The sequence below is a fragment of the Mobula hypostoma genome, chromosome 2 (genome assembly GCF_963921235.1).
Source record: "Mobula hypostoma chromosome 2, sMobHyp1.1, whole genome shotgun sequence".
Taxonomy (NCBI): Eukaryota; Metazoa; Chordata; class Chondrichthyes; order Myliobatiformes; family Myliobatidae; genus Mobula; species Mobula hypostoma.
In genome coordinates this window covers 76,751,221-76,773,612 of record NC_086098.1, presented here as the reverse complement: position 1 = coordinate 76,773,612, position 22,392 = coordinate 76,751,221, and the positions used below count along the sequence as shown (strand labels likewise).

Sequence of the window (22,392 nt, the reverse complement as noted above, 5' to 3'; positions counted from 1 at the left end):
AGGAGAGACCTGACAGAGGTTTAAAAGATTAAGGTAGGCACAAATAGGGTAGACAGAAATTTTTTTGACAGAGTAGAATCAGAATCAGATTTATTACCACTGACATATGTCAAGAAATTCATTGCTTTCTGGCTCAGTACAGTGCAATACAAAATTTCTGGCTTCTGCCCCCTTCATTTCCAGTTCTGATGCAGGGTCTCAGCCCAAAATGTCGACAGCATTCTCTGTAAACTCTAGAGAATGTTAAGAGATCAGCAGCTTGTAAGATATTCAAACCATTCTGTGTGGCTCCAACAATCATCCTATGGTCAAAGTCACTTAATATTTCTTCCCCATTCTGATGTTTGATCTGAACAACAAATGAACCTCTTAACCATATCTTCATACCTTTATGGATTGGGTTGCTGCCTCACGATTGGTTGATTAGATATTTGCTTTAACGAGGTGTACAGGTGTACTCTGATAGACGTATACACACACATATATACAGACAGCATATTTTTAATTATAATTTTATATAATGTATTTGATGTATTGCACTGTAATGCTATTACTAAACAGCAATTTTCACAGCATATGTCAGTAATAATAAACATGATTCTGGTTCACTCAAACCTGGAATAATTTTAAGCAACTTTAAACAAGACAGACAGCTGTTCAGGAATATGTGTTTTGCAGAGAGTTGACACAATTTAATGGAAAGGTCTTGGCAGTAACAATCGGATCTGGACAGCATGACGCTTCATTTGCGTCTGATCCAGTGTAAGCAAATGTCACATAATCAACAACTTCCAAATAAATCAATTCGCCAGAATTCTATCTCACTGTTGGAAACTGCTAATCTCATTTAACAGAGACACAGTGAGCACCAGGTGTGAAGAACCCAATTCTGAAATCACATGAATTGTGTATTGGGATTTCAATGATATACAGGGAACAAAATAAGCTTTGAAACTCTCTTTAAGTGCTGGTCATTTTCCCTCAGAAACAGAAGAAAATGTATGATGGGCACAGTTGGTATGTAGCAGAGTCACATGAAATATATCTGTCTTCTTGTAGATCTTACTTCAAAAATATTGTCTTGATATGTTCACTGAGCTCCAAGTGCTTTTTTTGAAGTAATAAACTTGACAGTGACTCATTTGTTTTCAAATGTCATGTCCCAGAAATGCTCTTGAAATGCTGAAGTCCAGCAAGAGTTATTACAGCATGAACAAGACCTGACTCAAGAATAACTTTTATTCTCTGCTTACCTGGATGAGTCCTTCTCCAGAAGCTTGGCAATATCCTGAACAAAGCAAGTGACTTGAAAGCTACACTATCCACCATTCTAAATATCCATTCCATGAGACAACAACTTATCAAATCAGATCCACCGCTTTCTAAACACTTTGCTGTTCCTTCCCCAAAAGATTCTGAATAGCATCTCACAAATTCTGAAGGTGTGTGGGACCAATGCAAGCTGTTGACTCCTTAGAGATTACCTGTTGGAGCTGGATATTATATTGTTGGAGCTAGAGGCTGTCTTGTTGGAGCTGGATGCTATCTTGTGGTGCTTATGTTGTTAGATGCAAACTCTGGACCATAGGCTTGAGGCAGGGCCGGATTAACCTAGTAGCAAAAGTAGCATATGCTATGGGCCCCACATTTTCAAGGGCCCTGCCTGCACTAAATGCTTGCAAGCTGCAGTCTGGCAAAATCGGCATCTCATGGTATTCTCATGACTGTTAGAGTAAGTTTTGGGTAGATGATACATTGACACTTAAATAAATGACTTCAGCCATCAGTCTTCTGTTCCTTGACAAAGTACTGTGGATTGAGTTCATAACAATGCATTTCCTAAAAGCTGTGAACCCAGTTTCATTTGTAACAATGCATCTCTGGCACCTCTGAGACAAGAATGCTAAGTTTACAGGTAGTTGCAAAGACACCATATCTATGCATTTGAATATGAATTGTCCTCTATGTTAGCATGTAACATACCGAATAATGTATTATGGATTTTAACTTGCATTCCTAAAGGCCATGAACGCCAGCTTAGTCATACTGGTGCCGGTAGAATAAATTTAATCAAAAGATGTGAAAACTTCAAAGAATTGTCTATACTTGTAACTATGAACTGTCCTTTTTGCTTAGCAAATAAATATCGAGCCTCAATCACAAGGCGGTTAGACCTGTTCTGCCAGGGGTCTCTGCCTGCTGTAACTTTGTTTTGTCGAAGAAAGAAGCTGCCTTGTACCTACCAGTAATGTAATGCCCTGTGATTTCATCCACACCACAACAACAACGATCTGGCAACGCTGTTGTTTTCATGTTGAGGGAGCTGCACGCTGCATGGTACAGTATGTGTGTGCAGGCGTGAGTTGGCTCCTTGCTGTGTCATGGTATGCTCATGCAAACCAAGGAAGAGGACACAAATCATACCTATCTAAAACAACACATGAGGAATTCATGAATCTGATTGGATCCAGCATACTGGATCACATTATCAGTGAAGTGAAGAAATACAAGTATTATTCTGTTTCATCGGATTCTACTCCAGATATATCTAATGTGGACCAGCTGACTTTGACTGTGCGCTATGTTTTGCTGTCTGGACCAGTTGAAAGATTTGTGAAGTTTTTGGATATGGAAGGTCATAGTGCTGAACAGCTCGCTCAAAGTTTACTTCACTTTTTAAAGGAAAATGACATTGATATAAAAGACTTCCATGGCCAAAGTTATGACAATGCCAGCAACAAGAGTGGCAAGTATAGTGGCTTACAAGCCCGAATTAAAGAGCTGAATGAGTTTGTGGATTACATTCCATGTTTTGCACATTCACTAAATTTGGTTGGAAAATGTGCTGCTGAATGTTGTCGAGAAGCATTAATTTTCTTTTAATTTGTAAAAAGCCTGAACACATTTTTTTCTGCTTCTACATATCGGTGGGATCTCCATTCTGCTGCATTATCTGATGGTGGTGCTCATTTGCCCATCGTGAAAAGAATGTCAGATACCAGGTGGTCAGCTCGTGCAGATGCAACAAAAGCACTTTTACACAGCTTTTCTGCAATAAAACAAGTCTTGGATGACATTTCAAATAACAATGATGTCGACAGATGACGTGGACTACTTTCAACTATGATAAAGTTGGAAACAGGAATAATGGTCATATTGTGGGATCAAGTATTACAGCGTTTTCAAATGATCAGTGCTTCTTTGCAATCTTCTGGCCAAGACTTGAAAACAGCTTGTGCACTCTATGAATCCTTGCATGGATATATTCAAACTATGTGGTCTACTTTTTCAGACATTGAGTAAAAAGCCAAGGATCTGACTAAGTGTGAAGATTATCAATAGCAAATTTGAAGAAAACACAAGCAAAATCATGTGTATGATGATTTCAGTGGTTCGAGCACTCTTGATCCACTTGTTGAATCTCAAACGCCTTCTCAGAAGTTTAAAAGCTGAACATTTCTTGCCATTATGGACAGCTTGCTTTCTGCCCTGTCAAAAAGGCAGAAAGCTTACCTAAAGGTGAATGGTGTTTTTGGATTCCTTCATCAGGTACAGTTGTTTACACCTGAAGAGATTGTAAAGAGGTCATCAAATCTTATTAAATCATATCCGGAAGATCTGGAAGAAAGTCTTAATGAAGAATTTGTGCAGATTACTGAACTGTTGAAAACTGATCTTGCTTCTCATATTGGCGCCAAACAAGACCTTGTAGCGTTACAGTTGTCCCGTTTGATAACAGACAATTGTTTAGAGTCATGTTTTCCAAATGTAGAGAATGCCTTGTGCATCTATTTATCACTCATAGTTACCAACTGCAGTGGAGAATGCTCATTTTCAAAACTGAAAAGGATTAAAAATGAACTAAGGAGCACCATGGGTCAAAACAGATTGAGTAATCTCACTCTAGTGAGCATTGAATATGAACTTCTGTATGAAATAGACATTTCCAGTATCATCAACAAATTTGCTCAAGCTAAATCTAGAAAATCTAACTTTTAAATTGTAGTTTTGTTACTTTTGACATTTGAAATTGATACCTACATGTAAGTAATACTATTACTGAAGTGTCAGACATTTGTCATATTATCTAGCTGTATAGCAAATGAAAAAATTGAATTACTTTACTATGCAAGTAAATAATTTATGTTTTAATACTTAGGTGCATTTTAAAAATTTAGGGCCCCTTTATAACATATGCTACAGGCCCCACACTAGCTTAATCCACCCTGGCTTGAGGGAGTACCCACACCAGATGGGCAGGAGTACAAGGCCAGTGACCTCCATCTTTGAAATGGTGAGTGACCTGGGCAGTAATATCACAGGCCTTCTAGATAGATCTATAAATAGATAGATAGATAGACAGATAGATAGATAGATAGAGAGCTAGATAGATATATAGATAGATAGAGAGAGAGAGATAGATAGAGATAGATGGGTAGATAGAGAGATTGATATAGAGAGATAGAGAGATAGATAGAGATAGATAGATAGACAGATAGAGAGATAGATAGATAGATAGATAGATAGATAGATAGATAGAGAGAGATAGATAGAGAAATAGGTAGATAGATAGATAGAGAGATAGATAGATAGACAGATAGATAGAGAGATAGATAGCTAGAGAGATAGAGATAGATAGATAGATAGATAGATAGATAGATAGAGAGAGAGATAGACAGATAGAGAGATAGATAGATAGATAGATAGATAGATAGAGAGATAGGTAGAGAGATAGATAGATAGATATACTTTATTAATCCCGAGGGAAATTGGGTTTCGTTACAGCCGCACCAACCAAGAACAGAGCGTAAATATAGCAATACAAATACCAGAAACAATCAAACAACAAAATGCAAACTATTCTGTGGTGCCAACATCCTCCACTTCCTCAGGAGGCTAAAGCAACTTGGCACATCCCTGTTAACCCTCAATATTTTTTATTGATGCACCACAGGAAGCATCCTATCTGGATGCATTATGGCTTTGTAATTCAACAGCTCTGCGTGCAACCACAAGAAACTGCAAATAATTGTGGACGCAGCTCAGCACGTCACAGGAACCAGACTCCTCTCCATTGTTGCCTTGGTAAAGCAGCCAAGATGATCCAAGAATCCACCCATCCCGGACATTCATTCTTTTCCCTTCTTCCACCGGGCAGAAAATATAAAAGCCTGAAATACATACCACCATGCTCAAGGACAGGTTCTATCATATTGTAATAAGACTATTAAATGGTTCCCTAATACAATAAGATACACTCTTGACTACACAATCCATCTTGTTAATAAGCTAGATACAAGAGATTCTGCAGAAAAGCGTCCGCACTGCTCAGGTTTTCCAGGACCTCTGTGATAAGCTGATAGGAGACAAAGACTGAGTAGATAGCCAGGGACTCTTTTCCCAGGGCGGAAATAGTGAATACGAGAGTACATCATTTTAAGGTGATTGGAGGAAAGCAAAGGAAGGATGCCAAAGGTTTATTTTAACATAGAGAGTGGTGGATGTCTGTAATGCACTGCCAAGGGTGGTGTGCTAGTGGCAGATAAATTAGGGACATTTAAGAAACTCTTGGATGGGCACATAGAAGATGGATAAATGGGGGTTAGTAGGATGAAAGGATGAGATTGACCTTAGAGTAGGTTAAAAGGTTGGCATTATATTGTAGGCCGAAGGGCCTGCACTGTGCTGTAATTTTCTATGTTCTATGTAAAATGCTAGAGTAACTTAGTCAGACAGCATCAATGGAGGGGAAAAAACAGTCAAAATCTTGGGCTGAGGCCCTTCATCAGGACTTGCTAATGAGCATGTGAATAAAATGCTTTAGGTTAGTCTTCTGATTTGGCTTCTATGATGATCATAGGGGGTGGCATGGTTGCACTGCAGCTCGTGTAACGCTATTACTGCACCAGTGATTACGGATTGCTGTTCAATTCCCACTGCTGCCGATACACTTCATCAGGACTTCTTAGACAGGATCACCGTGAACAGTATGCAAGAAAAGCTTATCACGATATCCTGGCACACATGACAATAATAAACCATTTCCAATTCCTCTAAAAGAACACATAAAAACACTGATACCACCTCCAATGAAGTAAGCTGAGCCAATAATTTTGCAACATACATCAAAGTTGCTGGTGAACGCAGCAGGCCAAGCAGCGTCTATAGGAAGAGGCGCAGTCGACGTTTCAGGCCGAGACCCTTCGTCAGGACTAACTGAAGGAAGAGTGAGTAAGGGATTTGAAAGCTGGAGGGGGAGGGGGAGATGCAAAATGATAGGAGAAGACAGGAGGGGGAGGGATAGAGCCGAGAGCTGGACAGGTGACAGGCAAAAGGGGATACGAGAGGATCATGGGACAGGAGGTCCGGGAAGAAAGACAAAGAGTGGAGGGGGGGGGACCCAGAGGATGGGCAAGAGGTATATTCAGAGGGACAGAGGGAGAAAAGGAGAGTGAGAGAAAGAATGTGTGCATAAAAATGAGTAACAGATGGGGTACGAGGGGGAGGTGGGGCCTTAGCGGAAGTTAGAGAAGTCGATGTTCATGCCATCAGGTTGGAGGCTACCCAGACGGAATATAAGGTGTTGTTCCTCCAACCTGAGTGTGGCTTCATCTTTACAGTAGAGGAGGCAGTGGATAGACATGTCAGAATGGGAATGGGATGTGGAATTAAAATGTGTGGCCACTGGGAGATCCTGCTTTCTCTGGCGGACAGAGCGTAGGTGTTCAGCAAAGCGGTCTCCCAGTCTGCGTCGGGTCTCACCAATATATAAAAGGCCACATCGGGAGCACCGGACACAGTATATCACCCCAGTCGACTCACAGGTGAAGTGATGCCTCACCTGGAAGGACTGTTTGGGGCCCTGAATGGTGGTAAGGGAGGAAGTGTAAGGGCATGTGTAGCACTTGTTCCGCTTACACGGATAAGTGCCAGGAGGGAGATCAGTGGGGAGGGATGGGGGGGACGAATGGACAAGGGAGTTGTGTAGGGAGCGATCCCTGCGGAATGCAGAGAGAGGGGGGGAGGGAAAGATGTGCTTAGTGGTGGGATGCGTTGGCTTCAGAACAAGAGTGACAAACTGCAGAAGTGTCAGTACTTATAAACATAAAATGCCAGATAATATTGCACTTCCCCTTGCATCTGTTGATGCAAAGCATTTCCCTGGTTGCCAGCAACTATAAATCCACCCTGATATAATGCTTTTTCCTTCACTGAACAGTAAAGTTGCCTACAGGAGATGTACTAATTCATAAATTGCCAGGCCATACCACAGACATGATTTCTCTCCATTCTGCCCATCTTTTTTCTGTGCCTAGTGACATAAAAAAGTCTCTCTGTTGGACAGCCTGTGGTCATTTCTTCCAGGGAAAACTGTTTCGTAGACGAGACTCTTATACTCTGGTAATGACCTCATCATTTTCATCTCATTAATGCAACCGTGTCGTCAAAGATCTTTGAGGCATTGGTTTTGGAATGAAACAAATAATCAATGTTTCTCATTAATACCCCTCTGTCCTTTTAGAACTCTCATCCCACCAGCAATGGATTAAAACATAAAATATATGTAATGCCCTGGTTAAGATTTCTACTGCTTTGCTGTGAGGTAGCTTATATTAGCTGTTTTCTATAAAAGCAGTGTGTCATGCTGGAAAGTGTGTTTTGGCTTTGACTAAGATAATGACACATGTTGTCCAACTTTGGACGGTAAGTCAGCCAATCAGAATTGGGGGTAAGAGTTTTCAGAAGGGCAGTAGTCTGGTTCGGGGGTCCTTTAGGCGTAAGCTGCAGAGAAGACAGGAGGGAAGATGGCTAAGGATGCTTTGTGCAGATGAATGGCTCCAAGGAGGAAGGGCCAATACTTGAGAGAGAGCGCCCATTTGTTCAACATTGATTTCAAGTAAAGCTTGGAAGATGGTGTATGCTTTCACGCAGACCCAGGTCCAGAGCGTGAGTAAAAGCTGACTTTAAAATGAGCTCAAACAACAGGAATTCTGCAGATGCTGGAAATTCAAGCAACACACATCAAAGTTGCTGGTGAACGCAGCAGGCCAAGCAGCATCTATAGGAAGAGGCGCAGTCGACGTTTCAGGCCGAGACCTTTCGTCAGGACTAACTGAAGGAAGAGTGAGTAAGGGATTTGAAAGCTGGAGGGGGAGGGGGAGATGCAAAATGATAGGAGAAGACAGGAGGGGGAGGGATAGAGCCGAGAGCTGGACAGGTGATAGGCAAAAGGGGATACGAGAGGATCATGGGACAGGAGGTCCGGGAAGAAAGACGGGAGGGGGGTGACCCAGAGGACGGGCAAGAGGTATATTCAGAGGGACAGAGGGAGAAAAAGGAGAGTGAGAGAAAGAATGTGTGCATAAAAATGAGTAACAGATGGGGTACGAGGGGGAGGTGGGGCCTAGCGGAAGTTAGAGAAGTCAATGTTCATGCCATCAGGTTGGAGGCTACCCAGACGGAATATAAGGTGTTGTTCCTCCAACCTGAGTGTGGCTTCATCTTTACAGTAGAGGATGCCGTGAATAGACATGTCAGAATGGGAATGGGATGTGGAATTAAAATGTGTGGCCACTGGGAGATCCTGCTTTCTCTGGCGGACAGAGCGTAGATGTTCAGCAAAGCGGTCTCCCAGTCTGCGTCGGGTCTCACCAATATATAAAAGGCCACATCGGGAGCACCGGACGCAGTATATCACCCCAGTCGACTCACAGGTGAAGTGATGCCTCACCTGGAAGGACTGTTTGGGGCCCTGAATGGTGGTAAGGGAGGAAGTGTAAGGGCATGTGTAGCACTTGTTCCGCTTACACGGATAAGTGCCAGGAGGGAGATCAGTGGGGAGGGATGGGGGGGACGAATGGACAAGGGAGTTGTGTAGGGAGCGATCCCTGCGGAATGCAGGGGGGGGGGGGGGAAAGATGTGCTTAGTGGTGGGATCCCGTTGGAGGTGGCGGAAGTTACGGAGAATAATATGTTGGACCCGGAGGCTGGTGGGGTGGTAGGTGAGGACCAGGGGAACCCTATTCCTAGTGGGGTGGTGGGAGGATGGAGTGAGAGCAGATGTACGTGAAATGGGGGAGATGCGTTTAAGAGCAGAGTTGATAGTGGAGGAAGGGAAGCCCCTTTCTTTAAAAAATGAAGACATCTCCCTCGTCCTAGAATGAAAAGCCTCATCCTGAGAGCAGATGCGGCGGAGACGGAGGAATTGCGAGAAGGGGATGGCGTTTTTGCAAGAGACAGGGTGAGAAGAGGAATAGTCCAGATAGCTGTGAGAGTCAGTAGGCTTATAGTAGACATCAGTGGATAAGCTGTCTCCAGAGACAGAGACAGAAAGATCTAGAAAGGGGAGGGAGGTGTCGGAAATGGACCAGGTAAACTTGAGGGCAGGGTGAAAGTTGGAGGCAAAGTTAATAAAGTCAACGAGTTCTGCATGCGTGCAGGAAGCAGCGCCAATGCAGTCGTCGATGTAGCGAAGGAAAAGTGGGGGACAGATACCAGAATAGGCACGGAACATAGATTGTTCCACAAACCCAACAAAAAGGCAGGCATAGCTAGGACCCATACGGGTGCCCATAGCTACACCTTTAGTTTGGAGGAAATGGGAGGAGCAAAAGGAGAAATTATTAAGAGTAAGGACTAATTCCGCTAGACGGAGCAGAGTGGTGGTAGAGGGGAACTGATTAGGTCTGGAATCCAAAAAGAAGCGTGGAGCTTTGAGACCTTCCTGATGGGGGATGGAAGTATATAAGGACTGGACATCCATGGTGAAAATAAAGCGGTGGGGGCCAGGGAACTTAAAATCATCGAAAAGTTTAAGAGCGTGAGAAGTGTCACGAACATAGGTCGGAAGGGATTGAACAAGGGGTGATAAAACAGTGTCGAGGTATGCAGAAACGAGTTCGGTGGGGCAGGAGCAAGCTGAGACAATAGGTCGGCCAGGACAGGCAGGTTTGTGGATCTTGGGTAGGAGGTAGAAACGGGAAGTGCGGGGTGTGGGAACTATAAGGTTGGTAGCAGTGGATGGGAGATCCCCTGAGCGGATAAAGTCGTTGATAGTGTGGGAGACAATGGCCTGGTGCTCCTTAGTGGGGTCACGATCGAGGGGTAAATAAGAGGAGGTATCCGCGAGTTGTCGCTGTGCCTCGGCAAGGTAGAGGTCAGTACGCCAGACTACAACAGCACCCCCTTTATCAGCGGGTTTAATAATAATGTTAGGATTAGTGCGGAGGGAGTGGAGAGCAGAGCGTTCCGAAGGAGTGAGGTTGGAATGGGGACAAGGTGCGGTGAAGTCGAGACGGTTGATGTCCCGTCGGCAGTTGGCAATAAAGAGATCCAGAGCAGGCAGAAGACCAGAGCGGGGTGTCCATGAAGAAGAGGAGGGTTGAAGACGGGAGAAGGGGTCATCGGTGGGGGTGGAAGAGTCCTTGCTGAAGAAGTAGGCTCGGAGACGGAGACGGCGGAAGAAAAGTTCCGCATCGTGGCGAACACGGAACTCGCTGAGGTGTGGGCGAAGGGGGACAAACGTGAGGCCCTTGCTGAGAACAGAGCGTTCTGCCTCCGACAGTTGAAGGTCGGAGGGGATGGTAACGACCCAGCACGGATGAGAGCTGGGATCAGAGCGGGGAGGGGGGAGGCTGGGGGTGTCAGTGGAGAGGGGAGGGTTGGGGTGAGAGAAAGATGGAGCCTCTGAGGGCCCAGGAGCTGACGGTGGGATCTGAGGAAGACGGGGCTGCGGAGTGGTGGTGGGGGAAGGGGAGACGGGAGTCACAACAGCAGCACATAAAGACCCGGCCTGGTGTTCAAGGATGGAGTTGCAGTTGGTGGTACTGATGTGCACATTTAGACTTGTTTACCTGGAATGGGCTCTTTTATATTTCCCCTTTCCTTCTTCTCTACTAACTGTTCGATAAAGCTGAGATTTGTCAATGTACTTTCTTTATAACTTTATGCAATGCACTATTTGATATTTCTTGCCGACTGTCAATTGTGTATGGGCAGTATTTACACAGCATTCACTCAAATCAAGGTTTCTTTAATCAGAACATCACAACAGTCCTGTTTGGTTAAATCTCAAATCCTTCAACCCCAGACAGCTATTGCTTATAAAAGGTGGCCTTCCTCACCGTTGAGTCCTATTTACCAGGGCCGGCAATGAGTCAAGTTTCCACACGCATCTGGTGAAGGGGTTACATATAGAAAATATCAGCACTGTACAGGTCCTTTGGCCCACAGTATTGTGCCAACCTATTAACCTACTCTATGATCAGTTTAAATCTTCTCTCCCACAGTGTTACTGTTTTATCGCGTCTTGTAGCGCAGTGGGCACCATTTTTGCTGTTCCTGTGGCATTTGACTGTTTTTTACAAGGTCAAATTGCTCGCTTGATTCTCAACCCAGCACAGGAAGCGTGCAAGGGGCTGGCTGGATTCGAACTTGGGAACATTTGCTTCAACGTCTGGTGTTCATGCCACTACACCATTGGCTGGCTTTCCCCTCCCAAATAGCCCTCCATTATATTTCTTTCATCCATGCACCTACTGAAGGGTTTCTTAAATGTCCCTAACGTATCTGAATCTACCACCATCCCTAGCAGGGCATTCCACACACACACACACCACACTGTGTAAAAAAATCATGACTCCTCATACCATCTTTTTGAGGTGTATAAGATCATGATAGGGTGAATGCACCCGGTCCTGTTCCTTGGCAAAAGGAACTAAAAATTGAGAGCGTATGTTAGAGGTGAGGGGGTGAAAAATAAAAGAGATGTGAGGGGAAACATCTTCATACAGATGGTGGTTCATATATGGAGCTAGCTGCAGCAGGAAGTGATAAAAGTAGGTACAAATACCACATTTAAAAATGTTTGGATGTGTACATTGATCAGAAGGATCATAAACATTCTGCAGAATATGGAAATCCACAGCAACACACAGAAAATACTGGAGGAACTCAGCAGGTCAGGCAGCATCTATGGAGAAAACTAAGAGCAGACATTTTGTGCTAACACCCTTCATCATTTAACTTACCTATGCTGACAAAGTTATCTGTTTGAACCAGTCCCATTTGCCTGTGTTTGGTCCATATCCCTCTGAACCTTTCCCCTTCATGTACCTGAGTCCTGATGAAGTGCCCCGATCTTCAGTTGATGTTTTCAGGCAAGACGAGGATTTAGAACAAGGGTTCCCAACCCTTTTTATGCCATCGACCAATACCATTCAAGAATGGGTCCATGGATCCCAGGTTGGGGAACCCCTGATATAGAAGGATATGTGACAAATGTGAGCAAAAAGACAAGCTTGGTGGGCACCATGGTCAGTATGGATGATTTGGGCTGTAGGGATTATTTCTGCTTTAATTACTCTAAGCAGAGTTAAGATTTCATGTGACTTCATAGGAGGTCATTGACCAGAAACATCAAGGGTTGAGCATTTTTCTGTTTGAATATATTTCCCCCTTACGTTTACCTACAGTGCTGATCTAATAAAACTGATGTAAAAACGATGTTCTCCATTCCTTTAACTTCTGAGTGAACTGGAAAACCACCTCGTAATCTCCTTCATTCTAGGTTAGGAATCCTGAATTCAGCTCCCAGTGATCCTCACAGTCCCATTTTGACTAGCCCTGCGGCTTTTCTTTGAATTACAACAGTGCTTGATCTGGGTGCATTCAGATCATGAACCTTCACCAGAACTCTCTCTGGCTTCTTCCCTGCCATATCAATGATATACGTATTTCAGTATTTAGTTGACTGTTTATTTCTTCTCTAGGGCGATGTTCTGTTCTAATGGCTGTTACTCTCATTAGTACTCCAACACATTTGTAATTTACTTTATTTTGTAGATGTTACGCTGTGATATAATAATTTTCAATAACATTGGTTAATTTCATGGAAGAATGGAAGACAGAGTTGAATTGACTTTTTCCGCTGAGGTTGGGAGAGACTAGAGGTCATGGGTTAAGAGTGAAAGGTGAACAATTTAAAGGGAGCATAATGGGGATTGTTATTCAGAAAGTAGTGTGAGTGTGGAACAGCCTGCCAGTGGAGGTGATTGATGTGTGTTTGATTTCTACATTTAAGAAAAAATTGGATTGGTAGATGGGTGTAACTGATGTGGAGGGTTATTGTCCATGTGCAGGTCGATGGGACTGGGCAGATTAATAGTTTGGCATGGACTAAGTGAGTCAAAGGCCCATTTTCTGTCCTATGTGACCCTATGAACTTCAACAATTTGCAACTGTGGCACCATTGAGTCTCTCTAGAGATAAACTGGAGTCTTAAACTCACAATCTACCTGACCTTGCACCTTACTATCTGCCAGCACTGCAGTTCCTCAGTAGCTGTGACACTTCATTCTGCATTCTGTCATTGCTTTACCTTGGACCTTCTCAGTGCACTACTATAATGATTTGATGAGCAGTATACAAGTTTTCTCACTGAAACTTGGCAGATTCATGTGACAATAATAAACCAATTAACTGTTTTTCCAAAGCCTTAAGTGGTGATCTTTGCCCACAGTGTCTCTCTGAAGACTACATCAATCTTCAGCGGAAAAGGGAGGAAGGGCAGAGAGGGGGTGAGGGTGAGAGTGAGTGCGTACGTATGTACCTGATTACCTGCATGCACTGCACTTTCTCTGTAAGTTTTACAATTTACTGTGCACTCTCTCATCATTTTCCCTTGTGCTACCTCAAGGCACTGTTGTGAAGAATTGAACAGTATGAACAGTATGCAAGATAAGCTCTTCACTGCACCTCAGTACATGTGACAAATATAAAGCAATTTACCAAAAGAGTTTCAAGGGAGTGTGGGAATCAGTGTGGTTAAGGAACCAGTGAAACACTAGATCCTGTATCAGCAGTCACTCAATGTTTTAGGAATAGCTTCTTTCCCACCACCATTTAATGGATAATGAACATTTGTACACTACCTCAATATTTTTTTCTTCTTTTCCCTCTCTTTTTGCATTACTTAGTAATTTAATTTTATATATATTTATTATTATAATTTACAGATTTTTTACTATGTATTGCAATGTCCTGCTGCCCTAGAACAACATATGTCATGACACAATGTGTGCCAGAGATATTAAACATGATTCTGTCTCTGATTCTTGTTCGGAGATTCCCATCTACAGGGATGTTTGAATAATTGGGTTGCAGATTATCCAGGCTGTGTTAGGAGAACCACTCACCTTGATATTGTGCGCTAAAGCCTCTCCGTTGGTGGTTGCTGTCTGAGGTGAAATGTAACCGCAGCCAGTTCTTGCTGCTGATGACCGGTGATGGCAGATTGAAACCTGTCAACCTGAAAAACAGGGAAAGATCTCACGTAAGCACAACACTTGGAAGAAAGGAAGATTGGACTTCCAACAGAACTGCATGAAGTCATGGGAGACTGCAGATACAGGAACTTGCAGCATCACACCAAACTGCTAGAAGGAATCATTGGATCAGACAGCATCTGTGGAGGGGAGTGGATAGTAGTCATTTCGGGTTCTTCATCTGGACTGGAAAGAAAGAAGGGCTGTCCTATTTGTGATATTTATCAGGCATGTTGTATACAAAGGGCCTGAAGGATTGCTGAGGATCTCTACCAGCCATCCCACAATCTCTTTGACCCACTACCATCAGGAAGGATATACAGGAACATCACGACTACACCCGACAACCTGGGTAACAGCTTCTTCCCTCAGCCTGTGAAATTAATGAATACTCTTCCCCCACTGAAGTCTTGTCATCAGGACAACAAGATATTTACTGTTTACTGTTTATCTGCACTGTGCACTACATGCATTATAAATGATACTTTATTAAATTAATTTTGGTAATATTATCTTTTATGCTGTGTGTGATACATGCCTTGTGGCTGCACCCTGGTTCAAAGGAACATTATTTTGTTTGGTTGTATAGATGTACAGTTGGATGACAATTAACTTGAACTTGAAGTAGTCAGTTTAAGGGCAGGGGTGAAGCACTGGAGCAAGCTTCTTACATGATTCCAGTTCTCCAACCTGCCTTACCTGGATCCAGCTCTTGCTCCAGCCTTTCCCCCATCTCTTTATATTGACTATCTTTACAGTATCTGGAGTATTGTGAGCAGTTTTGGGCCCCATGACTAAGAAAGGATGTGCAGGTATTGGAAAAGGTCCAGAGGAGGTTCATGAGAATCATCCTGAAAATGACAAGTTTAATGCATGAGGAGTGTTTGATGGTTCTGGGCCTGCACTCAGAAGAATAAGAGTGGATCTCCTTGAAATCTACCAAATACTGAAAGGTCTAAGCAACACACAAAATACTGGAGGAACTCAGCAGGCCAGGCAGCATCTATGGAAAAAAGTACAGTCAACGTTTTGGGGCGATTCCCTTCAGCAGGATCAGTTCTGTTGATTGGTCTCAGCCTGAAATGTCAACTGTGATCTTTCCACAGATGCTGCCTGGCCTGCTGAGTTCCTCCAGCATTTTGCATGTGATGCTTGGATTTCCAGCATCTGCAGATTTTCTCTTGTTTGTGACTAAAAGTTCTAGGTGCAGAGGGTGCTTCCTATGGTGGGGAGAGTCTAGTACCAGAGAGCACAGACTCAGAATAAAAGAACATCCCTTTAGAACAGAGATGAGGAGGAATTCCTTGAAACAGAGGATGATGAATCTGTGGAATTCATTGCTACAGATGGCTATTGAGGCCAAGGTAATTAAAGTGGAAGTTGATAAGTTCTTGATTAATAAGGTTGTCAAAGGTTACAGGAAGAAGGCAGCCACATGGGGCTGAAAAGGATAATAAATCAGTTTTAATGGAATAGTGGTGCGGACTTGATGGACCAAATGGCATACTTCTGCTGTTCTTTCCTATGGTGTTATCTCCTGTCTGCCTTTCAGTCCAGGTGAAGTGTCTTGAGCCAAATGTTGAATGTCCATGCTCTTGACAGACTTTACCTGATTCATAGAGTTCCTGTAGCTCCCTGGATCGTGCTTGGTGTCATATAACATTTATGCAATTACAGAGAATAGCGTATTCCTGTTCTATAGCTTAACCTAGTACACACTTTGGGAAGAAATGTTTAAAAGTACAAAGGCACATTTGACAAAAGTGATAACAGAATCTTAAAGGCTACAGTTTGCTAGAGTATCTCTGCTGTGCAGAAAATGCGGTCTGAACCACAGTTCCTGTCAAATTTCAGAAGCAAATGTACTTGACTGGATTTGTCATCAATGGCCCCAATAAGCTTCTGTAGAACAGAAAGGAGCACAAGAACCCTGAAACAAGCTATTATTGTTTGCATCCATGGTGCTGAGATGACAATGGTTGAGAGCTTCAATCTCCCAGGTGTAGACATTATCAATAGCTTCCTGGTCTATCCACGTAGGTGCCATGGTCAAGGGAGTGTATGGGTACCTATACTTCCCCAGGAGGCTAAGGAAATTCAGCATGTTCCTGTTGAAATGCACCAATTGTTATTGTTGAACCGGAGACAGCATCCTATCTGGATGCATCACGGCTTGGTATGGTAACTGTCTGCCAGTGACTGCAAGACACTGCAACCTTCCCTCCACAGACTGTGTCTGTACTTCTTGCTGCTGAAGATTCATAAGTCTGTAGTCAGACAGTACTTAGAGTATTGTGAGCAGTTTTGAGCCCCTTATCTAAAAAAGAAAATGCCGGTATTACAGAGTCCAGAGGAAGTTCACAAAATTTTCTCAGAAATGACAAGGTTAATGTATAAGGAGGCTCTGGGCTAGTATTTATTGGAGGTTGAACAATGAAGAGTGATCTCTTTGAAACCTATCCAATACTGAAATGCTTAGAAAGAATGGATGTGGAGAGGATATTTCCAACAGCTTGGGAGTCTGTAACCAAAGACCACAACCTCAGAATTGAAGGCTGTCTCTTCAGAGCAGAGATGATAAGGAATTACTTTAGCCAGAGGGTGGTGAATCGACGGAATTTATGTTCACTGACGGACAGGGAGGCCAAGTCATAGAAACATAGAAAACCTAAAGCACAATACAGGCCCTTTGGCTGACAATGCTGTGCTGAACATGTCCCTACTTTAGAAATTACCTAGGGTTACCCATAGCCCTCTATTTTTCTAAGCTCCATGTATCTATCCAGGTGTCTCTTACAGACCCTATTTGTATCCATCTCCACCACTGTTGCGGGCAGCTCAGTCCACACACTCATAACAAATTGTGTAAAAAAACTTAACCCTGACATCCACTCTGTTGCTACTTCCAATCACCTTAAAACTGTGCCCTCTTGTGTTAGCCATTTCAACCCTGGGAAAAAATTCTCTGACTATCCACACGATCAATGCCTCTCATCATCTTGTGCACCTCTATCAGGTCATCATTCATCCTCCTTCACTCCAAGGAGAAAAGGCCAAGTTCACTCAACCTATTCTTGTGAGGCATGCTCCCCAATCCAGGCAACATCCTTGTAAATCTCCTCTGCACCCTTTCTATAGTTTCCACATCCTTTCTGTAGTGAGGTGTCCAGATCTGAGCACAGTACCCCAAGTGGGGTCTGAACAGGGTCCTATATAGCTGTAACATTACCTCTCGGCTCTTGAACTCAATCACACGGATGATGAAGGCCAAAGCACCGTATGCCTTCTTAACCACACAGTCAACCTGTGCAACAGCTTTGAGTGTCCTATGGACACGGACCCCAAGATCCCCCGATCCTCCACACTGCCAAGAGTCTTACCATTAATAATATATTCTGCCATCATATTTGACCTACCAAAATGAACCACCTCACACTTATCTGGGTTGAAAACCACCTGCCACTTCTCAGCCCAGTTTTGCATCCTATCCATGTCCTGCTGTAACCTCTGACAGCCCTCCACACTATCCACAACACCCCCAACCTTTGTGTCATCAGCAAATTTACCAATCCATCCCTCCACTTCCTTATCCAGGTCATTTATAAAAATCACGAAGAGAGGAGTCCCGGAACAAATTCCTGAGGCACACCACTGGTCTCCAACCTCCATGCAGAATATGACTCATCTACAACCACTCTTTGTCTTCTGTGGGCAAGCCAATCCTGGATCCACTAAGCAAGGTCCCTTGGATCCCATGCCTCCTCACTCTCTCAATAAACCTTGCATGGAGTACCTTATCAAATGCCTTGTTGAAATCCATATACACTGCATCCACTGCTCTACCTTCATCAATGTGTTTAGTCACATCCTCAAATAAATTCAGTCATGCTAGTAAGGCACGACCTGCCTTTGACAAATCCATACTGACTGTTCCTAATCATATTATGCCTCTCCAAATGTCATTTAGCACATTTAAAGCAGATGTTGATAGCTTCTTGATAAGAAAGGGCATCAAAGGTTATAGGGGAAAAGCAGAATAGTGTTGAGAGGGATAATAACTCAGCCAATATGAAATGCATTTGACTCAAGAGGTGAATGAATTAATTCTGCTCCAATGTCTAATGGTCTAAAATAGTCAGCATAATCAGAGACCTTACCTTTTCTGGACATTCTCTCTTATACCCACTCCCAATGGGCCTGAGAGCATGCACTTCTAGTCTCAGGGACCCTTTGTTAAAAGTCAATTGTACCATCCCCCAGTACAATAATATCAACGCTTGAGCTCACGTTCTATATTGTTAATATCATGTTGCTTATTGTCTATCTGCACTGTAACTGTACCACTTTATTCTGGATATTGTTGCTGTTTTACCTTGTACTTTTCAATGCATTGTTGTAATAAATTGATCCGTATGAAGAGTATGCAAGACGTTTTTCTCTGTAACTCAGTAGATGTGATTTTAAAAAATGAGCCAATTACCTGATGAGTTGAAGTTCGGTCTCAAACTCATGTCCTGCCAAGTCTCTCCCCCAGAGATTGGGCACTTGCTCAAAGTACCAATCTGTGAAAGGTTAACTACACAAAATGCACAGTACAGTAATCTAGGAGATGTAGAACAATGGATCACAATGTTGCTTTCCTTCACACACTTGTGATCAAGTTATGTTGGAGTCGGCAGCTTGGTGACTCTCGCAAAATGCCCCCAACACAACCTTCCCAGATTGGATATGAAGCAAACAACACATTTCACTGTCTATTTCCTGCACTTATGACAAATGTACATACTTCCTTATACATGTGACAAATAAAGCTAATCTCTGAAGAGCAAGCCGAGTGGATTGAACTGTTCACATGCTTGTGTTATGAGAAGCAACATTCCTCTATTGCCAAGAGAATGTCAACATGAGCTCTAATTATCTTGAAAACAATCATTAATGCTTCCATTATATTGTCCATCTACCATTAAAAAAATAAGACCATACTTTAATTCTGGCATTTGCCTACGTATATTTGAAGAAGAAGGGGACAAGGCTGGATGGCTTTAACACACAAATCAATGTAGACTCACACAAGCAAAATTCTGGAGGAACTCAACAGTTCAGACAGCATCTATGGGAAGGAATAAACAGTCGATGCTTTGGGCCAGGAGCCTTCATCAGTACTGGAAAGAAAGGGCAAAGAAGCTAGAATAAGTAGGTGAGGTGGGGTGGGGAAGGTGTACAAAATAGAAGGTGGTTGGTGGGAGAAGTGAAGGGGAAGCTGGGTGGGTGGAGAAATGAGGGGAAAAAGTGAGAAGTTGGGAAGTGATAGGTGGAAAAGGTAAAGGGCTGAAGAAGAAGGAATGTGATAAGAGAGAAGAGGAACTTTGGGAGAAAGTGAAGGATGAGGTGATAGGCAGGCAAAGAGAAGAGAAGCAATAAGAGGAGAGCCAGAGTGGGGATTGGAAGAAAAGGAAAGGAAATGGACGAAGAAATTACCTGAAGTTTGAGAAATCGGTGTGCATGCCATCAAGTTGGAGGCTACCCAGACAGAATATGAGGCGTTGCTCCTCCAATTTGAGAGTTGCCTCATTGTGGCATTAAAGGAGGTCATGGACCAATATGTCAGAATTGGCATAGGGTTAGGAATTTAAATGGTTGGAATGGTTGGTTAAAATCCCGCTTGTTGTAGACAGAGTGCAGATGCTCAACAAAGCAGTCACACAATTTATGTTGGGTCTTACCAATACAGAGGAGGCCACATTGGGAGCACTGGATGCAGTAGACGACCTCAAAGGTCACTAACAGCAGAGCCTGTGGCCATAGAGTCTCCCCTTATTACACAGTTTATCTCTTCAACCCCCACCTGCTCTCATGGCCAGATCAGCCATGATCTTATTGAATGGTGGAGCAATCTCGACAGGCCAGACAGCCTACTCCTGCTCCCATTTCTTATGTTCTCATCTATTAGCTGCCAGCTTGTATTCCTTTCACTCTCCCCACCTGAACCAAACTCTAAGAGTAGGGTATCGTTAAGGCCATACCGGTGAGGAGGAAATAACATGCGCTTTCATAACAAAGAGGTGCACAACCTTCATCTGTACAACACACACAAAATGTTGGAGGAACTCAGCATTTGATGGGAGGGAACAAACAGTCAGCATTTCAGGCTGAGACCTTACATCAGGACAGGAAAAAAAGGGTAAAGAAACCAGAATAAGAAGGGAGGGTGAGGGAAAGGAATACAGTCTGGCACCTGATAGATGAGAGCCGGTGAGGGAGTGGGTGGGGGATGAAGGGAAAAACTGGGAGGTGATAAATGGAAAAGATAAATGGCTGCAGAAGGAATCTAAAGGGAGAGGAGAGTGTACCATAGGAAAAAGGGAAGGAAGAGGGGTACCAGAGGTCATTTGTGTCATCGCTCAGAAATGAATATCTTATGCAGCTGGTACATAGAATTAGATTCAGATTTATTTATCATGTGAATATTGAAACATATAGTGAAATGCATTGTTTGCGTTAACAACTAACTCAGCCTAAGGGTGTGCTGGGGACAGCCCACAAATATCAAACAACAGGAATTCTGCAGGTGCTGGAAATTCTCCGTAACTTCCGCCACCTCCAACGGGATCCCACCACTAAGCACATCTTTCCCTCCCCCCCTCTCTCTGCATTCCGCAGGGATCGCTCCCTACACAACTCCCTTGTCCATTCGTCCCCCCCATCCCTCCCCACTGATCTCCCTCCTGGCACTTATCCGTGTAAGCGGAACAAGTGCTACACATGCCCTTACACTTCCTCCCTTACCACCATTCAGGGCCCCAAACAGTCCTTCCAGGTGAGGCATCACTTCACCTGTGAGTCGACTGGGGTGATATACTGCATCCGGTGCTCCTGATGTGGCCTTTTATATATTGGTGAGACCCGACGCAGACTAGGAGACCGCTTTGCTGAACATCTACGCTCTGTCCGCCAGAGAAAGCAGGATCTCCCAGTGGCCACACATTTTAATTCCACATCCATTCCCATTCTGTCATGTCTATCCACTGCCTCCTCTACTGTAAAGATGAAGCCACACTCAGGGTGGAGGAACAACACCTTATATTCCGTCTGGGTAGCCTCCAACCTGATGGCATGAACATTGACTTCTCTAACTTCCGCTAGGCCCCACTTCCCCCTCGTACCCCATCTGTTACTCATTTTTATGCACACATTCTTTCTCTCACTCTCCTTTTTCTCCCTCTGTCCCTCTGAATATACCTCTTGCCCATCCTCTGGGTCACCCTCCCCCCCGTCTTTCTTCCCGGACCTCCTGTCCCATGATCCTCTCGTATCCCCTTTTGCCTATCACCTGTCCAGCTCTCGGCTCTATCCCTCCCCCTCCTGTCTTCTCCTATCATTTTGCATCTCCCCCTCCCCCTCCAGCTTTCAAATCCCTTACTCACTCTTCCTTCAGTTAGTCCTGATGAAGGGTCTCGGCCTGAAACGTCGACTGCGCCTCTTCCTATAGATGCTGCCTGGCCTGCTGCGTTCACCAGCAACTTTGATGTATGTTGTTCCACAAATATCACTACACTTTCTGGCACCAACATAGCATGCTGACAATGTTCCACAGAACACACAACAGACAACATCACAAGACAAGCTACTTTCCCACCCTCCCACCCCCTCATACCTACAGCCTCCAACCCCAGTACAGGCTACCTCCTTGGCTCCAGACTGTTGAAGCAGTTTCAACAGAACTTGTCCAATTCACTCTCACCAAAACTGTCCATGCAACAAGTTCGTAGATAGCTTGCAGACTTACTTTCAGTGTGACCTAAGCAACGCAATCAAAAAAGCATTAAGCTCAGCGGGAACTTTATCAGGTCCTCCGGTACCTAACAAAGTGGCCACTGAGTGTATGTTTGTGACTTAATGCTGCTCTAGCCCATCCACTTCAAGGTTCAGCATGTAGTGCTTTTAATGATGGTCTTCTGCACATCACTGTTGTAACACGTGGTTATTTGAGTTACTGTTGCCTTCCTGTCAGCTTGAAGCAGTTTGCCCATTCTCTTCTGTCCCCTCTCATTAAAAAGGTGTTTTCACC

The 22,392-nt window shown here is 43.7% G+C and overlaps 1 protein-coding gene across 5 annotated transcripts in view; it reads right to left on the bottom strand.

Moving 5' to 3' along the window:
• Window positions 1-22,392, bottom strand: part of LOC134341158 (CUB and sushi domain-containing protein 1-like) — a 2,430,601-nt gene that overhangs the window by 807,394 nt on the left and 1,600,815 nt on the right. For all 5 annotated transcript variants that reach the window (XM_063038952.1, XM_063038962.1, XM_063038968.1 and 2 more), the window contains one exon: window positions 14,196-14,308. In XM_063038952.1, the coding sequence (XP_062895022.1) occupies window positions 14,196-14,308 (113 nt within the window). The remainder of the gene's footprint in view (window positions 1-14,195; window positions 14,309-22,392) is intronic.